Raw genomic sequence first — 17,687 nt, 5'->3', positions numbered from 1 at the left:
GCTTCCATCCTCAGGGAGGCCAAGGGGCAAGGCCGCGCCGTCCTTGGAGCCATCAGCGTGCGCCGCGGCGCAACCGTCGCCGTTGACGCCGGAGCCTGCGAGGAGGCAGCGGAATGCGACGACGATCGGGAGGAGTCTGAGCTTGGCAGGTTCGTGTGCGGCATGGAGAGCCTGGCTGGGGAAGTGGATTACTTCGCCGGCTTGGCATGCCTGTGCCCGTCGTACTAACTGTCTTCTACTCCGGCTTGGCATGAGGCTTGCCCGTTGATAGTTACGGAGTACTGTTACACCAGCGACCTGCATTGTAATCAGTAAGCTCTACTGTTTTTTGTCTAAACAAAAATGAACTAGCGCACAGTTCCTGTTCAAACTTTAAGTCTTGGGCTGACGTAGGGTGGTATACTTATCTGCCGATGCAAAGGAATAACCTGCCCACTTCATGCGCACAGTTCTAGCTTTTCGCCTGCAACAATTACATCCAATCAAAGCAAGCATTTTTTTTGCCTGTTTTCACCATCTCCCCATACTACGCCGTCCCTCACGGTACTTGTATTAAAGGTAGTACTATTATACAGCATAGGAGATGCCGGCTGCTGTCAGTAAAATAGTTCATCCAGGGCCAATCACATGGCGCTTTATGGGTACTACTGCAGGCGTGTTTGACATCGGCCGCCGGTGACGCGGTGATCCATGCTCGGTGAGACGGTGACTCGGTCAATCCCCGATTCCCAAGTCCCAACAACTGGAGCCAGACGGAAGTCCACGCACATGCATGATCTCTCACGGGGTACAGGGCAAGCCGTGGACTAATCGGCGCCCAACGTCCCGGCTGCGTGGGCGATGCGCGGCGTCGCGTCACCCCTACAGACAGATCCATCTGAGCGCACGGGCATGCGCATGTCTAACCACGTGACCAAGGAGCTTCAATTAACTGGGCCAACCGTGGTAGCCTAAAGAGAGGAGCAATGTTTTAGCCTAATCAAGCACTGTTGCTCCATAAAAACATACAAACATGTGAGATGGACCTCTTTAGTCTGCATTATCCTCCACCCCTTGCCTCTATCGAGAAAGAGTAAGCAGCTATAATTACAAGTGACTTTCTATATGCCGAATGGAAGACTCAAACAAGTAACTCTGGCCCCTAAAACATGCGCATCACATATGTAGATGGAGGTGCAAGCTGTATTTAGTATTTTAGTGTGTTCATGGACTATGTCTGGCACTGTAGATTGCTGCTTTTGCCTGATTGCATGTATGTTACTGTTGCCGGAAGTGTGCCTGCTGTTGACTAAATCCGGTAGTGCCTTTGTGCCACGAATACCATCTTTGTATTTCTTTTCAGCGTGTTCTTGTCCAATGAATAAAAAAGAATAGCATAAAACGCGCGTGCATCATATTGGCCCGAGGTGCAGGTGGTTTGGTTCTGTGGCGGAGGTGGAGCGACGGTGGAAAAGTCGCATCACTTTTGTGCAAATCTGCTGTCCTCGATCTATGGGCGGTACAGCTCTCTGTTCTTGACGGTATGATTCCAAAAGTGCTGGCGTACGTAACGCGAGCCCCATGGCCGTTCCGGCCATCCAAAGCGCAACGATCCATCTGACGCTGAAGCACGTCGGCCGTGCTCGTGCCTTGAGGGGAGGGCAGGCCGGGACACACACAACGCGCCGCGGCGGCGCACGGCACGACACGCGGCGAGCAAGGTCTCGAGGCATCGATCGTAGGTCGTGTGCACCCGAGCTAGCCGGTAGCCGCCGCACGTACGTCCACGGAGCTGAGGCCGGCGGATGAAGGCGCATGGCCCCGCGTCTCTCCTTTGCTAGTCCACGTGACGGTCGCGGTGCCTCCCCGTGGCCACGGCAGCACGGCGAAACGCCTCGCCTCGCCGGCAGCAGCTAGCCTAGTCCGGCGCCTGCCCGGCGCCATCGATGCTGCCAATCTGCTTCGCCCTAGCCATGATGCATCCCATGCTTGTCCCAGTGTACAAATAATAGACTGGGGGAGATCGATATATCTTTGGGATCTTCTGATGAAGTGATGCGACACGAAAGAGAATTTTCTTTTCCCCGACAGCACACGAAATTTGATTCGGCGTTAGTTGCTTGTCAGCTCATCGTTCAAAAATTAAGTAGAGTAAGACTACTTCCTACTATAATCAAACAGCACGAAACCATGTCTAAACAACATCAAATGAGCCTGTTTTAACAAAATATACTACTCCATCTGTCCACAAATTTAAACATTTGTAACATTTAAAATTAGCCCACGAATGTAAACATTTCTGGCCAAAATCCATCCATCCATTAAATAACACATGTCGTTTATCCGGTTAAAAAAATATAATTAGCTCCCGGCATTTATGAGATCAGTTAGTGATTGATTGGTGACAAACGTCAATTAGTTGCATCTCAGTCCACTAGTAGAGAATTGGCCTTTAGTCCCGGTTGGTAGGGTGCAAATCTCCCGAAAATCCATCCGGGATAAACCAACCGGGACAAAAGGGGGGTCTTTTGTCCCAGGTCACTCAACCGGGACTAAAGACCCCCTTTTATTCCGGTTGGTAATACTAACCGGGATAAAACAGGTCACCACGACAGGTGCTTAGTAGAGAATTGGCCTTTAGTCCCGGTTGGTAGGGTGCAAATCTCCTGAAAATCCATCCGGGATAAACCAACCAGGACAAAAGGGGGGTCTTTTGTCCCGGATCACTCAACCGGGACTAAAGACCCACTTTACCAACCGGGATAAAACGGGTCACCACGAGAGGTGCTGCAAAAAAAAAAAGAACGCACGTCGCAGCACCCAAGTCATGCGATTTTTCACACGAAATATGTGCGTGCACGCTGCATGGGATTCGAACCCACAACCTCCTGCCTCACGCGTAGCTTCCTTGCCATCCCACCTACACACCACATCTGACTATATAGGGGATGCTATCCTTTTGGATTAACTCGTGGGAGACCCTTTTATCCCGGTTGGAAACACGAACCGAGATAAAAGACCTCCTTTTATCCCGGTTGGTATTACAAACCGGGATAAAAGGGTTTGAGAAATTTAGTCCCCTTCTAGTCACCTCGTTGGGATCCTTTTATCCCGGTTTGAAACACCAACCGGGATATATCTTTGTCCCATTGTACAAATAATCGTCTGGGGGCGATCGATATATCTTTGGGATCTTCTGATGAAGTGATGCGACACGAAAGAGAACTTTCTTATCCCCGACAGCACACGAAATTTGATTCGGCGTTAGTTGCTTGTCAGTACATCGTTCAAAAATTAAGTAGAGTAAGACTGCTTCATACTATAATCAAACAGCACGAAACCATGTCTAAACAACATCAAACGAGCCTGTTTTAACAAAATATACTACTCCATCTGTCCACAAATTTAAACATTTGTAACATTTAAAATTAGCCGACGAATGTAAACATTTCTGGCCAAAATCCATCCATCCATTAAATAACACATGTCGTTTATCCGGTTAAAAAAATTTAATTAGCTCCCGGCATTTATGAGATCAGTTAGTGATTGATTGGTGACAAACGTCAATTAGTTGCATCTCCGTCGTATTGGTGATTGATTGGGTGACACTATAGTCACAAGTCAGAATGCCTTGCATTCCACACAAAGGAAATGCATTTGTGAACGGAAAGAACGTGATAGGAGACACATTTATTATCGTTGTGTAATGCGATGTGGTGACGAGTGTATGCTCGCCATCCGTATCACATTTCAAGTTTTAATTAAATCAATTAATTAACTGTCTCAGTATATACAATCCACCCACCTGCGTGTTAATGTTAATTAAACGATACCACGAGCCAATCGTGATCACATGGATATCAATTGACGCTGACACGACATATATAGGCTGAGACAGCCCGGAGTGAACTGGTGACCGATCCTCTCAAATCAAGTCCATGGCCATCCAGCAGGGAGATCATCAACGCCGGCGACGATCGAGTGCTCCGTCTAAGCTAATGAGCCTGGAAGCACAGGGAAGTTTCACGCGCGCACGTCACCATCGTGGTAAGCTCTCGCGGTCTCGCCAGGGCAGGAGAGACGCGGCGTCTCCCCGAGCGGGAGCGGGCACGATGACCACGTGATCAGGAGCCAATTCAAGAGTCTCTCTTCGTGTACAATAATAATAATAATACGTTTTGTTTATACACGCTACTATTTCTTTTGATACTAAAAAAGGCCATCTCGAGACTATATCCTTAATTAATTAGTTAGTTAATCAACCAATTAACTTTTATCCAACCTGTCTTCGTCTCGTATGAGGCTTGGACTCTTGGTATATATACATCGGAGTCGGGGGCCCGTACGAGTCTGGAGGAGCTTGTGCTCTGTCACCGTTGCAGTGATAGAGCATTGCGAGCGTGAACAGAACAGAGCTGAGCTTGTTGCTTGTGTACCAGGAGAGGCCTGGCACTTCTTTTCCTTCCTTTTCTCTTCTCTCACTCATCAAGAAGTCTAAGCTACATGGCGGGTGAAGAAGTGTACGTGGATTGGAGAGGGAATGCAGCGGATGAGAAGAGGCATGGAGGCATCAGGGCAACACTCTTCCTCTACGGTATGTAGGCAAATCTGGCAGCCATTTGTGCTAAAAATTCATGGCTGCATGCCTCTATTTCCCCCCCCGTCAAATACGCGACATATGCCTTTATTGATCAATAGGTGAGCTGTCTGATTGGATCGGCTCCTGTTCCTTGCAAAGTTCAAAACGAGTGTTCTGTTTGTTATGTTCTTGTAATATCCCACAGTGCTTCTTTTCTTCCTTTTGCCTTGATCTGCTCAAGGATTTGTCGCTAGACGTCTACGGAGGTCTGCACCATTGCATGGCGTTAAGTTTGCAAATTAAGTATAGTAAGCTTGTTTCAATCATTCAGTGCTGAGTATTTAGCTTTGGAGTGTAGACGTACGATAGTGAGTTTAAAGGCTTCACTTCTTTTGTGACAGTGATGTGAGTGAGATCTGATACGGTGTTGAACAACTATTGATGGTCTTGCACTTGTGCACTTCTCGATCTTGGTTTGAGATTTCTGTCTGTCTACCTAAACAAAGAGTAAATATGCAAACGAAACGAAATAGAGGCATAGAGCACCGAAGTTTCTCTTTTGTTTGAACTAGGGGGGAGAAATAGGGGGCATTTCATTCTGGCAACTGACAGTTTGACCTCTCGATTAGTTGTTTAGAGCGTCTGACAGATTTTCATCTGGATCCACAGCTGTAGGAATAGTACGACTCGGAAGTAAAAAAATGGGGACCTACAACACGAGGTATCCAACGCCAGATAGGAAAAATAACCGACAGTTTGACCTCCTCTTTATTTTTATCACTGGTAACTGACATCTTGATCTGTGCTCTGTAGAAGCAGCTGCAAGAGTACACTGACTGCTATAAATCCCAAACTCTTCTCTTTGAGAAGGGTGCGTTTGTTTATCAATGATAAGCTATCAAGATATCACGTGATCAAGTATAAAAAAAATCATTGATTTCTTTGTCAAAACATCCACAACAAACAACCTCATTTGAATCCAAAATGCACAGGCACCACTATACCAGTTGGACTAGCCACCAGTTGGCACGTTAAGCCAAACTTAGTTCTATGATATCCCTCTTAGCTAATGTTATAAATTCAACTCCCTCACAGAAATGTTTGATCTCAGCTCAGAATAGTCACATCCTTTTCGAAATGCTGCATGCACAAACAACTCTACCTGAATATGTCGAGATATGAGAATGTTGGCAACCAAGAAAAAAGACCTCACCTTTCTTGACTCACATACAGCTACACTTGGAAACCTAAACTAGTCTTGATTGGTTCAGAAGTACTCCAGATCAGTATTTCTTCCAGAAATTAGATGTTCAGCTTCTTTGAACCAGTTGCAACCAAACAGTTTGAGCTGAATGTTATGTTGTTTGCAGTTTTGTTCATGCTGAGAAGTTGCCCTAGCAGCTCAAACTTCAGCGTGGTGGCCTATTTTTATGGGACGTTGCATCTGGATATTGTGACCTCATCAACTGTGATCGGCTACCTGGTTGGCGCCGTGTTGATATCTGCTGCTCTGATGAACTTCATCTCTGATGCATATATCAAGCGAACCACCGCTATATTTGTATTCGGCCCCTGTGTGATCCTGGTAATTTACTTCTCAATTTAATTCCCTATTAAAAAAATTATGTTGAAATAAAAAAACTACACGGTCGTAATTGCTCTTAAAATATTCTTCTTTTGAAATTGGAAACTAGAAGTTAAAAATTCCGAATTATAACATTTTCTGTTGGATGATGCAGGGTTACACGTTACTAGCACTGCAAGCCCATTTTCCTTCATTTCATCCTGAAATTTGTGAGATAAACAAAGAACCAAACAACTGTGAGCCAGCTAAAGGTTGGAATTTGACAATGCTCTGCTTGAGCTTACTATTGTTCGCTGTTGGGGAGGGCTGCATGCGTTCTTGCATACCATCCCTTGGTGGAGATCAGTTCAGCAATGATGACCCAAAAAAATCACAGCTCAAGAGTATGTTCTTGATCTGGCTCAAGTTTGCAAATTCTCTTGGAGCAATAATTGGCTTGGCATTCTTGGTGTGGATCGAGAATAACTTGGGTTGGAACATTGGATTTATGATATGTGCTCTTATTGTTCTTGTAGGGCTGCTTGTGGCAGCCAGTGGAATGCCTTTCTATCGAATGCAGAAGCCTACTGGAAGTCCTCTAACTAGAATATTGGAGGTAAAAGTTATACATTACAGCTGTCAGATGGAATATACACCTATTGTTGTAATTCAGTATACTTGCTGATCACAATCAATAAATATGAAAAGGCTTCAATATGTGATTACTTGCCTATAGTGCTTAATGTTGAAAGATCATTGCATCGTATTCCTTAGTTTAAATATATAGCAGATAATTACTCATAAGAAATAAAGGAATTTAATAGCCCTTTCGGTGTATGAATCTGAAAAAAATTATTATCAAAATCAGCTAGTTTGTAAGAATTCAAGATAAAAGGGGAAAAAAAACTTTAACTTACGTAGGTTCTCGAGTTCTGAACCTGGTACCTCTACAGGTTCTCGTAGTTTCATCAAATAAGAGGCAAGCCATTGTAGATGTTATCGAGCTGCAAGAAACCGGTCAAGCAGAATGCATACACAAATCTGGGTAAGTTCTTCACTGCTCACATAGTCACATTTCCTCGGAAACTTACTCATTTAACGAAGAGTTATGTTTTATTGTATCCCAATCATAATCTCCCTGAAAAAGTTGTTGGACAAATCCTGGATAATGATGGTGATAACAGCCAAATTTCATTTTGCAGCGCTACTCAAGTTGACGAAACAAAGGCCATCACCCGAATGCTTCCAATCTTTATCAGCTGCTTGGTCATCTACTTGCCCTTCACGCTGCTGATGACATTAACCATACAAGTTGGCAGCACAATGGACAAAGGGGCAGGAATAATCCAGATACCTTCTGCCTCTCTTATAGCAATCCCAACAGCATTCCACATGCTGATGCAGCCATGCTACAGCCGAGTCTTGACACCGCTGCTGAGAACAACCACAGGCCATGAGTGTAAGATCAGCCCACTGCAGCGTATTGGTGCTGGTTCGGTTTGCGGGACTGCAGCGGCATGCATCGCCACATTGGTGGAAGTAAAAAGATTGACTGTTGTAGAGCAGCACGGGTTGACATCGACAGGTACGGGTGTGCCAATATCTGTCTTCTGGCTGGTGATCCAGTTCTTCCTGCTAAGCATCATGGATGCAGCATCCTTCAGCGGATTGATAGAGTTCATCAAGAGTGAGGCGCCTCCAGCAATGAAGCCGATCGCACCAGCAGTGCAATCCTTTCTGGCTGGACTGGCTGCCTGGTCAAGTTGCGCCTTCGTTCAGCTCGTGAACAGGGCGACACGGGGTGGGGACTGCAGTAGAGGATGGCTGGACGGAGCAAACTTCAACAGAACACGCCTTGATCACTTCTTCCTGTTGCTGGCAGCCTTCGAGCTAGTGGCATTGATCAATTACGCTTTCTGGGCCAGGCGATACGCCATGAAGCAGCAACGCATCGGTACAGTTGGATTAGAGGATGACAACTGAAGAAATTAAACAGCCAAACAGTATGAGTATGCACTAGATAGGAGAGGTCGTAAAGACCACCAATATCTGTCAACCGAATAGCAGGTCGGCAGCAGGAGTTACCTAACCAATGCGCCATGCAGCGAAATTCTCTGCAGATGCAAACAATTGCTATCTTAAAGTTCACAATCCCATCAAGCAATCACTACTTTTCCAAACCCTTTTTCGATCACCATTTGCAGAAAATAAAAGGATCAAATTCTTTGTAGTGACCACCTTGCAAGGGCAATGCCAGAATCTGATCAGATTTGGAGGAAAAGGAAACGCATAGGGGTCCCTGCCTCACCTCTCATGGCCGAGCCAATCGCCACCGTACCTCGTCCGCGGTCGCCGGCGGCAGACTGGGAGGGGCACTCGCAGCTGGTCTGGTTACCAACTATGCTGCCATTCCTGGCCACGTGAGCTCGGCTCGAATTCGTCGAATCGGGCCGGCGTGTCTCCATTCCTCTGCTTGTTGCAGGAGCACGGGGAGTAGAGAGCTGGTGCTACGTGCTAGCACCTGAGCGGGATGGGGCTTTTCGGTTCCGGCGGCTGGAGAGGACGACGGGTGGCGGCGGGCGGGCTGGAGGACGAGCTCTCCCAATTAGACCAAACCAGGGGCCCGTTTGCAAATATTTGGATCGTGATTAATAATCACGATCCGAATTAGGGTCTATTTGAAAATATTCGATCCCAATTAATAGTCGCGATCCATATATTTTCAGTTTGAATCGTGATTATTAATCGTGATCCAAACTAGGTTCTATTTTTAAAAGTATAGGATTCGACGTGATTATTAATCGCGATCCGAACGAGGGGTACCCATGCTGCCTCTTACAAGCGCTCGCTTCAAGCATGTCGGACCACTGCCTACTTCTGCTGGCAACGAATGCAACCTTCAGTGCAAAGCGCCGGTTCCATTTTGAGAACTGGTGGATCAAGATGCCCGGCTTCGAGGAAGCAGTGTAGAAGGGCTGGACGTGTTCTGAACTGACGACGGATCCTTTCACACGTTTAGACGCCATGTTCAAGAACACCGCCAAGGAGCTTCAGAGCTGGAGCCAACGGAATGTTGGACAGATCAAGCTCCAATTGCTCGTGGCCAAAACAGTTGTTCACTGGCTGGATAAAGCACAGGAGGAGCGTCAGCTAACAATGGAGGAACACCAACTGAGGAAGGAGCTCAAGCTCAAAAGCTTAGGCTTATCATCCCTGGAAAGGACAATGATCAGGCTGCGTTCACGCATTAGCTATCTACGTGACGGTGATGCCAACACACACCTGTTCCATATGCAAGCCGGCCACCGCGCCAAGAAGAAGTTTATCACCAGGCTGCAGCACGGGGAACACACGGCTGTCACACATGAAGATAAAGAAACAATGCTGTTTCAGCACTTCAACAGCATTCTGAGCACTGCCTCTGACAGAACCGAGCTCATTGATCTCGCCGCTCTGAACATCCAGCCTGTTGATCTCCATCAGCTAGATTGTCCTTTCTCTGAAGCTGAAGTATGGGGCACCTTGAGATCACTCCCGAACGACAAAGCGCCCGGCCCAGACGGGTTCACGGTGGAGTTCTACAGAGTGGCGTGGCCGGTGATCAAAGAAGCTATTATGGCAGCGTTCAACGCGTTCTATAGGAACAGCTGTGCACACTTGCGCCGGCTCAATGGTGCACTGATCACATTGCTGCCCAAAAGTTCAGAGCCGATTCACCCAGGCGATTATAGGCCAATTAGCTTAATCCATAGCTTCGCTAAACTAGTGGCCAAGCTCCTTGCAAACCGCCTGGCACCTGAGCTTCATCGCCTCATCGACATCAACCAGAGCGCATCTTATCTTGCTATTACTAATTGAAGGTTCCTTTTGAAGCCTTCAGGTGAAGCCACCTAGGATTCCTAGGTGGACACTCTAGAAAAAAAGAGAAATCCTAGAAATTCTCACAAAAAGCAAAACATCCGACCATCGATCGATAGATTCAAATCATTATAGCCATTGAATCTATTATGTCTTTTAAAAAATTACCCACCTATGCCATTATGAAAATAGCCTAAAGTAACCCCCTAAATCTATATATAAATTACCCACCTCTGCCATTATATAAAATTAATTAAAGTAACCTCCTAATCTTCATCAAAATTACTCACTTATGCCATTATAAATAATATTTAAAATAACCCCCTAATTTGCAACTGAATTGCCTACCACTATTACTTAAAAGTTTTAAGTAACCCTTAAATTTGCATCTATATTACCCACACATACTATTATTAAAAGTACATTTTTTTTCCATTGGAGACTCCACATTAGTTCCCACGAGACAAGCTAGAAAAAAGAGAGAAATTCTCATAAAAATTAAAAACATCAAACACCAATCATGTAAACTCTAATAATCATAGCCATTGATCTATTATATTTTTTAAAAGGTTACCTGCCACTATCATTGTGAAAATATTAAAAAATAAGCTCTAAACCTATATCTAAATTACCGAGATCAGCAATTATAAAAAATAATATAAAGTAACCTCATAATCTTCATCCAATTTATTAATACACCTCATTATAAACCATAACTTAAAATATCATTCTAAAATTTTATCTATGTTACCCACGTATGTCGATATTAAAAATAACCTAAAGTAAACACCTAAATCTTAATCTAATTATCTTCATGTGCATCATACAGAAATATCAAAAAGCAAATTAATATATGATTCTAAATTACCTATTTATGTCATTGTTAATATAAAAATACTAAGTTAAAGTATATACACATGATGAGTGCCACCATTTAGACCATCTATACATGTATGTGAGGAATCGATGAAAAATATTGATTTGTATGCTAAATATAATGTATGAAGGATTGGAGGTGTGATACAAAATGGAAAAAGTATGAATATGGATGAAAAAATACAGAGTAATTATTGATTAAAAAGCAATCACAACTGGACAAAGATAGGTACATATCTATATAATTATTATGTTGAAGTATTGGAAAAATAAGAGAGTAGTAGGTAAACAATTTTAATTAGCTAAGAGTTTAATTTTTAAATAATTTTTCTATACAATAGCTTTTAAAAATATTAGCCCGTGCGGGAACACGGGTTGATGGACTAGTTTTCTTAATACAAATGTACGCAGCTCTCCTGCGTATTTACGGAAAAAAAAATTATCCAGGTCGGCTGCATTGCAATTGCAACCGTCGGCGGTCGCCGCGGTTCATCCCGCGCCCGCCCTCCGTCAAATCCGCGAGCTCAGAATTCTCCTCCGGATTCCCCCACGCTCCCTCCGCTTACGGTCCGAGCTGCTTCGGAAATGCCGAGGCGGATGGACGCGCCGACGCGTCGAGAGCGCACGGTGCGCAGGCACGGGAGGGCGCGTAGAAGCCACCAATCGACTACGGTCCCATTTGTATCCGCTATAAGCGGCTTATCGGTGGAAATAAGCGAGAATCCCGCCAAACGTTTTGCTTATTTCCACCGATTCTTGCTTATGTGGTAAGCTGCTCCAACGTTTTGAACTAAGAGAAACGAAAAGTGAGAAGCGAGAAAATCTTCATTTAGATTATAATCAAGCGTGGCTAGAAGGACAGCTCGCCGAACGGCGACGCGGCGCTCGTGGACTACGGTGGCGTGGCCCCCACCATTACAAAATAGGTCACAAGCAGCTCATTCTGAAACTGAGCACATCACTCCCTGATCCTTTTCTTTTTCTAGTTTCGTCTTGACTCTTGAGCAGCAAGAACTGCAGAAATTCTGGATGCCATACGCTGGTCCGCGACTCCACCTCGCGCTGATACCCTTCCTGGCACGCGCGCGGCTCTATTCAGCCTTACCAGAAGAGCGTCCGTGATGGCCGTGGTAGCCAAGAGCCGGCATGGCATCAGCTTCGGGTTCCTCCGTCGGGAATGGCGGTGGCCGTCCACCGCACTGGAGACGCTGCTCCTGGCCATTCCTTCCACCCCTGCCACCCCTTTGCCTGCTTGCACTTTATCCAAAATATGTATGTATTTCTCGATCTGTAGATCAATTTCATTTGATTTATTCCTCCAGTGTGTATGCAATAACTGAAGAGGATAATTACATGCAAGCCGGGAGCCTGAATCTGTTCATAGACTATTTTTCTGGCAGAGGATTTAATCAGCAGCAAGCCAACAACTGATCTTGCATCCCGAGACTTGTGTACTCTGGCATTAGTAATGACGATACTTGAACTAAAATCTGCTTTCTGATTGCTGGTGTTGTTCCTTTCTGGCACAACTTGCATTTGTTCTTGTCCGTTGCTAGGCTGTCTTTTAGAACAATATGTTCTGGGGCATCAATTCTCTTTTCTGTCGTACTTTCGTATATGTTTGTTATCTTGCTTTCAGACATCAGCATCTCCTGACTCCTGTGCATAAGTTATAGTTGCTCAGAACAATCAGTAAATTGATGATTTAATTACAAAACATCAAATTCAGTATCTTGGCATGTGGGAAGCAATATCCGCTTATTGTAGTACTTGCAGACTTCTCTCGTTGTAAATATTCCTGAGTTTTCTCCCTTGATGGTGATGAATGTTTGTTTTAGTGTGATTACTTGCTGTAGTATCCAAATTTCAGTCAACAGGGAGTAGGTGAGAAATCAACTTTGAGATGGTAGTTGGTATCTATGGGGCTTGCAATATCAATTGCATAAAATAGGGCAGAATCTTTTATTGATCATGTTGATGGTATCACCCCTTTGAATTTGAATGTCCATCTGCTTATTTATAGCTTTATATCACTCTTGTTTGCAAGAGATGAAATGGACTAGCAGTAATCAAGATTCAAGAGGAAGAAGACAAACTTTCCAGCATTACCATGTCAATTAGAGGCTCTGTAGATGGAGATCCCATCTAAGATTTGTATATCGGAGTCAGAGCATTATGCCTTATATACTATAAGTCTCTGTGTGTTCCTATTAATCTATCTTTCCCGAATTATGTGCATAGTTATGGGATAAGGACACCATCACCTTACCAGAAAGCCATATTTGAACCAACTCCACCTTACCAGAAAGCCATATTTGAACCAACTCCATGCCATCACCATGAAGCTCATTTATGCTGGCTCATTTATGCTGGCTCAGTGTTGAGAAAATATGCATGTAGCTAAAAACCTGAGTGTGTGTGGGTGTTTGTTGTAAGGGATTCTTACCCCTTTTCCTTCTTAATATAATGATATGCAGCTCTCCTGCGTGTTTGAGAAAAAAAGTGTTGAGAAAAGATTTTGTATAGTTTATGTTTTTGCTGGCTTGATTTCAGGACTTATGTGCTCAGGTATGGCGAGATGGTTGCTGTGCCTTTTTTCCTTATTACTGCTATCATGTCTTTCGGGCACATCTGGTAATTGTGCTTATCCATGACTAACTATTATTAGGTTTCCATCTTCTAAAACAATATGATTTGGGGGACCTAGGACGACCTGTTTCTCTATTAGACTTTGATTCTAATATACCTATATATCCTGCTGCTTTCAGATGTAAGCATTTCCTGTTCATAGTTAACCTGCACGGCTGCACTGCTATGCAGAGGAACTTGGTTTTCTAAAGATGCTCAAATAATTAGTTATTGACATTTGAATTACAAATATCACACTCAGAATGATGGCATGCTGTAGCAAAGCTTGTGTCCTTTTCTTTTCTTTTCTTTTCTTTTCGTTTTTACTTACAGACATTTCCCATTTGACACGCCCCTGGTTATTTTTTTGTTATTAGTTGTGCCTGTTGTAGTGCCTAAATTTCAGTTAGCAGGAAATATGAGCAATGGAAGTCAACTTTAGCGTTGGTAGTTGGTAGTATACAGGCTTGAGTAGCAATGGCATAAAATAGGCCGAATCTTTGATTCATCACCAACCCATTCATCACCAACCCACTTTGAATTTTAATATCTGGACCATCTGTTTACTTATACCCCTTTTGTTTTCAAGGGATGCATTGGGCAGACAGTAGTCGAGGGAGAAGAAACTTTTCTGTAGTACCATGGCAGTTGGAGGTTTTGTGGACTGGAGAGGAAGCCTCATCAAGAAAGAGGTGCATGGAGGGGTCAGGGCAGCATGGTTTATGTACTGTAAGTCTCTACACACTAAGTTCCTTGTATGATCTATCATCCTGAATTACGTGTTTAGTCATTTGCAAGCATGCGTCCTGGATGAGATGTATTCTTATTTTCAAACTTCCTCTCCTCCACCTTTTTCCCCTTGCAGTCCTGACTTTTGTAACAAGCATGGTTAATATCCCATTTTTGCTGAATTCGGTCATCTATCTCCAAGGAACAATGCATATGGGAGTATCAGGCTCTGCAACTACAGTCACTAATCTTGTTGGCGCCACATCTGGATTTGCTTTGATAGGAGCTTTCCTCTCAGACTCGTACATCACTCGTTCTAGGACTATACTTCTGTTTGGTCCATTGGAGTTTCTGGTAATTCTTTTCCTGGTCTTTCCAACTAGCTACAGCCTAGAAAAGATATTTTGCATGTTCTGTTGCTTTTACTAGATGTGGACCTTTCGATAGTAGAGATCACAGTGATAGTTTCAATTAGAGAAGTGAAAAAAAGAACATCAGTATCCTAAGACTAATGGTAAAATTGGCTACCTGCAATGCATAATTAAGTCAAAAGGCGCTAATGTTCTTACCCCTTTTTTCTTCTTAATATAATGACACGCAGCTCTCCTGCATGTTCGGGGAAAAAATGGCTACCTGAATTACTTTAAATTTTGCGTGAAGTTTTTTTTACTTGAGAAAGGTATTCTCAATTTCTATTAATAGAAGCCACCAAATGTTACAGCTAGTTGATACCAGCAAAGAAAGGAAGGAAAACAATTGAACATTGCATAGTCGTACCCTGCTGCATCTGCAACAAACTACCAGAACAAAGTCTGACATGTTAATGAGATTCAAGAAACTGACATCCAACACAATCTTTTCTATGCCCAAAATCATCAGCTAATCCTCCTCGCAGTCACAGATCGCCCTCTGCTTTTATGAAACACCTCAATCGCCACTTGGCATAGAAGATTAGTGGCCAACAAATTGTTCAATTTTGCATGAGTGACTCTTATTTTGGCACAATAGGCGTGTTAGGATCTGATCTGGACAATATTTTAGTAGTAAAAGAGGACGGATATCCTAGGTCATGGTTCTGGGCTTCTGTCATGTGCATTGCTGATTTCACGTGCTTCCATCCAAAGCTAGTACTCTAGGTATATTCCAAACATTTTAACTGGTTTATACTGTAAATTTTGCTACAAATATTCTCTGCCAGCTTTGAAAAGTCATCAAAAGAGTAGTAATAGTCCCAAATTCTACAAGGTTCAAGTTTATGATGTGGGATTTGTTCTTGATGAAACCTGCACTGGGTAAAAGTTATTTTACGAGCCTTTTCTTTGAAACTATGTATGTATTATTCATGAATAAACATGCACTAGTGCAGGGCTATGGATTGCTTGCACTGCAAGCCTACATTCCGTCACTCCATCCACCACCTTGCAACATTGAACTGAGTGACTGCAAAGAGGTCCATGGTTGGAACGCTACACTATTTTATGCAGCCTTGTATATCAGTGCATTTGGAGAAGGTTGCATACGTGCTTGCTTGCCATCCCTCGGAGCAGATCAGTTTGACCATGAAGACCCCTCTGAATCCCACCAGCAGTCCAGCTTCTTTAACTGGTACACATTTGGGATCTCCTTTGGAGGTTTTGTGGGGCTAATTTTCATTGTGTGGCTTCAGAACTACAAGGGGTGGGACATTGGACTTGGCTTCTGTGCCATCCTAATTCTTCTTGGATTGCTTGTATTTGCGGCTGGTCTTCCTTTCTACCGCAACCAAGTACCTGAGGGAAGCCCTCTAACTCGAATCCTGCAGGTCGTGCTCCTTCCTTTCTTGAAAGAGAAAATGTCACCTTAATAATCAGCAAGTGTGTTCTAAATGTTCATTAGCTATGATCTTGCCTCTACCAGGTTCTTGTGGTTGCATTCAGAAACAGGAGGTTTGAACTGCCTGAGGAGCTGGAAGAAGCACGGGGAAGCAGTGCTGAACGAGGCTCTGCTAAAGTACTCCCCCAAACAAATATCGTCAAGTAAGATTTGGATGAGCACATACAGTTTTCAATTTTCATTGCAGATTACTAGTTATAGGAAGCATTGCCTTGTTGCTGGTATTGTCTATTATAAACTATTCCATGCATCTTGCTAGATTCCTCGATAAAGCTTGCATTAACCATGGCAAAGAAGGAGCCTGGTCACTTTGCAGTGTGACAAAGGTGGAGGAGACAAAGATTGTGTTCCGTATGCTTCCTCTGTTTGTCAGCTCCATGATTGGATACGTATCGAACCCTATCATCTTAACATTCACCGTTCAGCAAGGTGGCATGACAAACACACGGCTCGGCAAGATCCATATCTCCCCCGCGACACTCTTTATCATCCCCACCACATTCCAGATGGTAATGCTCGCCATCTATGACCAGTTCATAGTGCCATTCTTGCGCAGGCGCACGGGCTATGCCAGTGGCATCACTCATTTGCAGCGCATTGGAATAGGCTTTGCCTCCATGATACTTGCATCAGCTTTTGCAGCAGTTGTTGAGAGAAAGAGAAAAGAAGCTGCAGTGGAGATGTCCCTGTTCTGGCTCGCGCCTCAGTTCTTCCTGCTGGGCGTGTCGGATGTCACGTCATTTCCTGGGCTCCTTGAGTTCTTCAACAGTGAGGCGCCTCGGGGCATGAAGTCCATCGCCACAGCATTGTTCTGGTGTGAGGTAGGGCTCGCGTCGTTGCTGGCCACCTTCCTGGTGCAAGGGGTGAACAGCGCCACGGGGCATGGGCACCATGGAGGATGGCTAGAGGGTACAAGCTTGAACAACAGCCGTCTTGACCTGTTCTACTGGGTTGTAACTGTTGTCGGATTTCTTGGCTTCCTTAACTACCTGTACTGGGCGAAGAAATATGTCTACCGGCAGGATCCACTCGTCGTGGATGAGCCATCAGCCGATCAAGATTCACCTTAAACTGCTGCACTCGAACTGTCCTTTACTTCAGAAAGGCAAAGCGCCCTCTGGTTCCCAGTGCCACTTATGAGCTGCAAAGCAGTGCCTCAATCCTGTACCGTATCACATACTGATGTCTGATTGTATCTATATTGTTTGTTGTATTTCATCCACGATACTTAACGGTAATTGTGACGTTTATGAAATGGTCACTTCAAAGGCTATCGCCACAGTTTGTCATCATAGATAAATGTAACTAGGTCTGGGTGGTTCTCCATGGCGAAGTTTGTAATAGAAAAATGTAACAAATATGCCAAGTCTGTATAACCCTGCCAGCTTGGCTATGTATGTATCATCACTGGCAGTGGTTCACCATGAAATGAATTGTCTATGAACATCATGGCTCATATCATCAGGCACTGGTGTGCCGCATGTCCATTTCTTGGCTGGTGATCTGGTTCTTCCTGCTAAGCATCATGACAAAGGACAGCATCCATGGACACAGCATCCTTCGGTGGGCTGATTAGGTTCTTCCTTTATTTTGTTTTTGTAA

General features: G+C 44.2%; 2 protein-coding genes across 6 annotated transcripts; both read left to right on the top strand.

The window, feature by feature from the left end:
- The first annotated feature begins 4,482 nt into the window (after positions 1 to 4,482).
- LOC101760084 (protein NRT1/ PTR FAMILY 4.6) lies at positions 4,483 to 8,105 on the top strand. Its single transcript, XM_004978047.2, has 5 exons — positions 4,483 to 4,573; positions 5,929 to 6,143; positions 6,298 to 6,738; positions 7,076 to 7,167; positions 7,307 to 8,105. The coding sequence occupies exons 1-5, from the start codon at positions 4,483 to 4,485 to the stop codon at positions 8,103 to 8,105; spliced, it is 1,638 nt and encodes a 545-aa protein (XP_004978104.2).
- A 3,741-nt stretch (positions 8,106 to 11,846) lies between these two features.
- On the top strand, positions 11,847 to 17,546 carry LOC101752643 (protein NRT1/ PTR FAMILY 4.6). 5 transcript variants are annotated; one of them, XM_022828738.1, is made up of 7 exons: positions 11,847 to 12,128; positions 13,410 to 13,490; positions 14,074 to 14,213; positions 14,350 to 14,567; positions 15,568 to 16,014; positions 16,110 to 16,228; positions 16,345 to 17,546. In XM_022828738.1, the coding sequence occupies exons 3-7, from the start codon at positions 14,126 to 14,128 to the stop codon at positions 17,153 to 17,155; spliced, it is 1,683 nt and encodes a 560-aa protein (XP_022684473.1). In that variant the 5' UTR covers positions 11,847 to 12,128; positions 13,410 to 13,490; positions 14,074 to 14,125; the 3' UTR covers positions 17,156 to 17,546. The 5 variants fall into 5 exon arrangements, with proteins under 5 accessions (XP_022684473.1, XP_022684474.1, XP_022684472.1 ...); XM_022828737.1 differs by lacking the exon at positions 11,847 to 12,128 and adding an exon at positions 12,170 to 13,287; XM_022828739.1 differs by lacking the exon at positions 11,847 to 12,128 and having other exon boundaries at positions 12,169 to 13,490; positions 14,416 to 14,567.
- Positions 17,547 to 17,687: the final 141 nt, after the last annotated feature.

Source organism: Setaria italica, chromosome VII (genome assembly GCF_000263155.2).
Source record: "Setaria italica strain Yugu1 chromosome VII, Setaria_italica_v2.0, whole genome shotgun sequence".
NCBI lineage: Eukaryota > Viridiplantae > Streptophyta > Magnoliopsida > Poales > Poaceae > Setaria > Setaria italica.
This window is presented reverse-complemented; position numbering and strand designations above follow the sequence as displayed.

Excerpts from the sequence above, each read along its gene's own strand:
- LOC101752643 (XM_022828738.1), top strand. The coding sequence starts at position 14,126 with ATGGCAGTTGGAGGTTTTGTGGACTGGAGAGGAAGCCTCATCAAGAAA. Across the intron at positions 14,214-14,349 it reads GGCAGCATGGTTTATGTACT|TCCTGACTTTTGTAACAAGC; the intron begins GTAAGTCTCTAC and ends TTCCCCTTGCAG. Across the intron at positions 14,568-15,567 it reads TTGGTCCATTGGAGTTTCTG|GCACTAGTGCAGGGCTATGG; the intron begins GTAATTCTTTTC and ends ATGAATAAACAT.
- LOC101760084 (XM_004978047.2), top strand. The coding sequence starts at position 4,483 with ATGGCGGGTGAAGAAGTGTACGTGGATTGGAGAGGGAATGCAGCGGAT. Across the intron at positions 4,574-5,928 it reads GGCAACACTCTTCCTCTACG|TTTTGTTCATGCTGAGAAGT; the intron begins GTATGTAGGCAA and ends TGTTGTTTGCAG. Across the intron at positions 7,168-7,306 it reads GAATGCATACACAAATCTGG|CCAAATTTCATTTTGCAGCG; the intron begins GTAAGTTCTTCA and ends TGGTGATAACAG.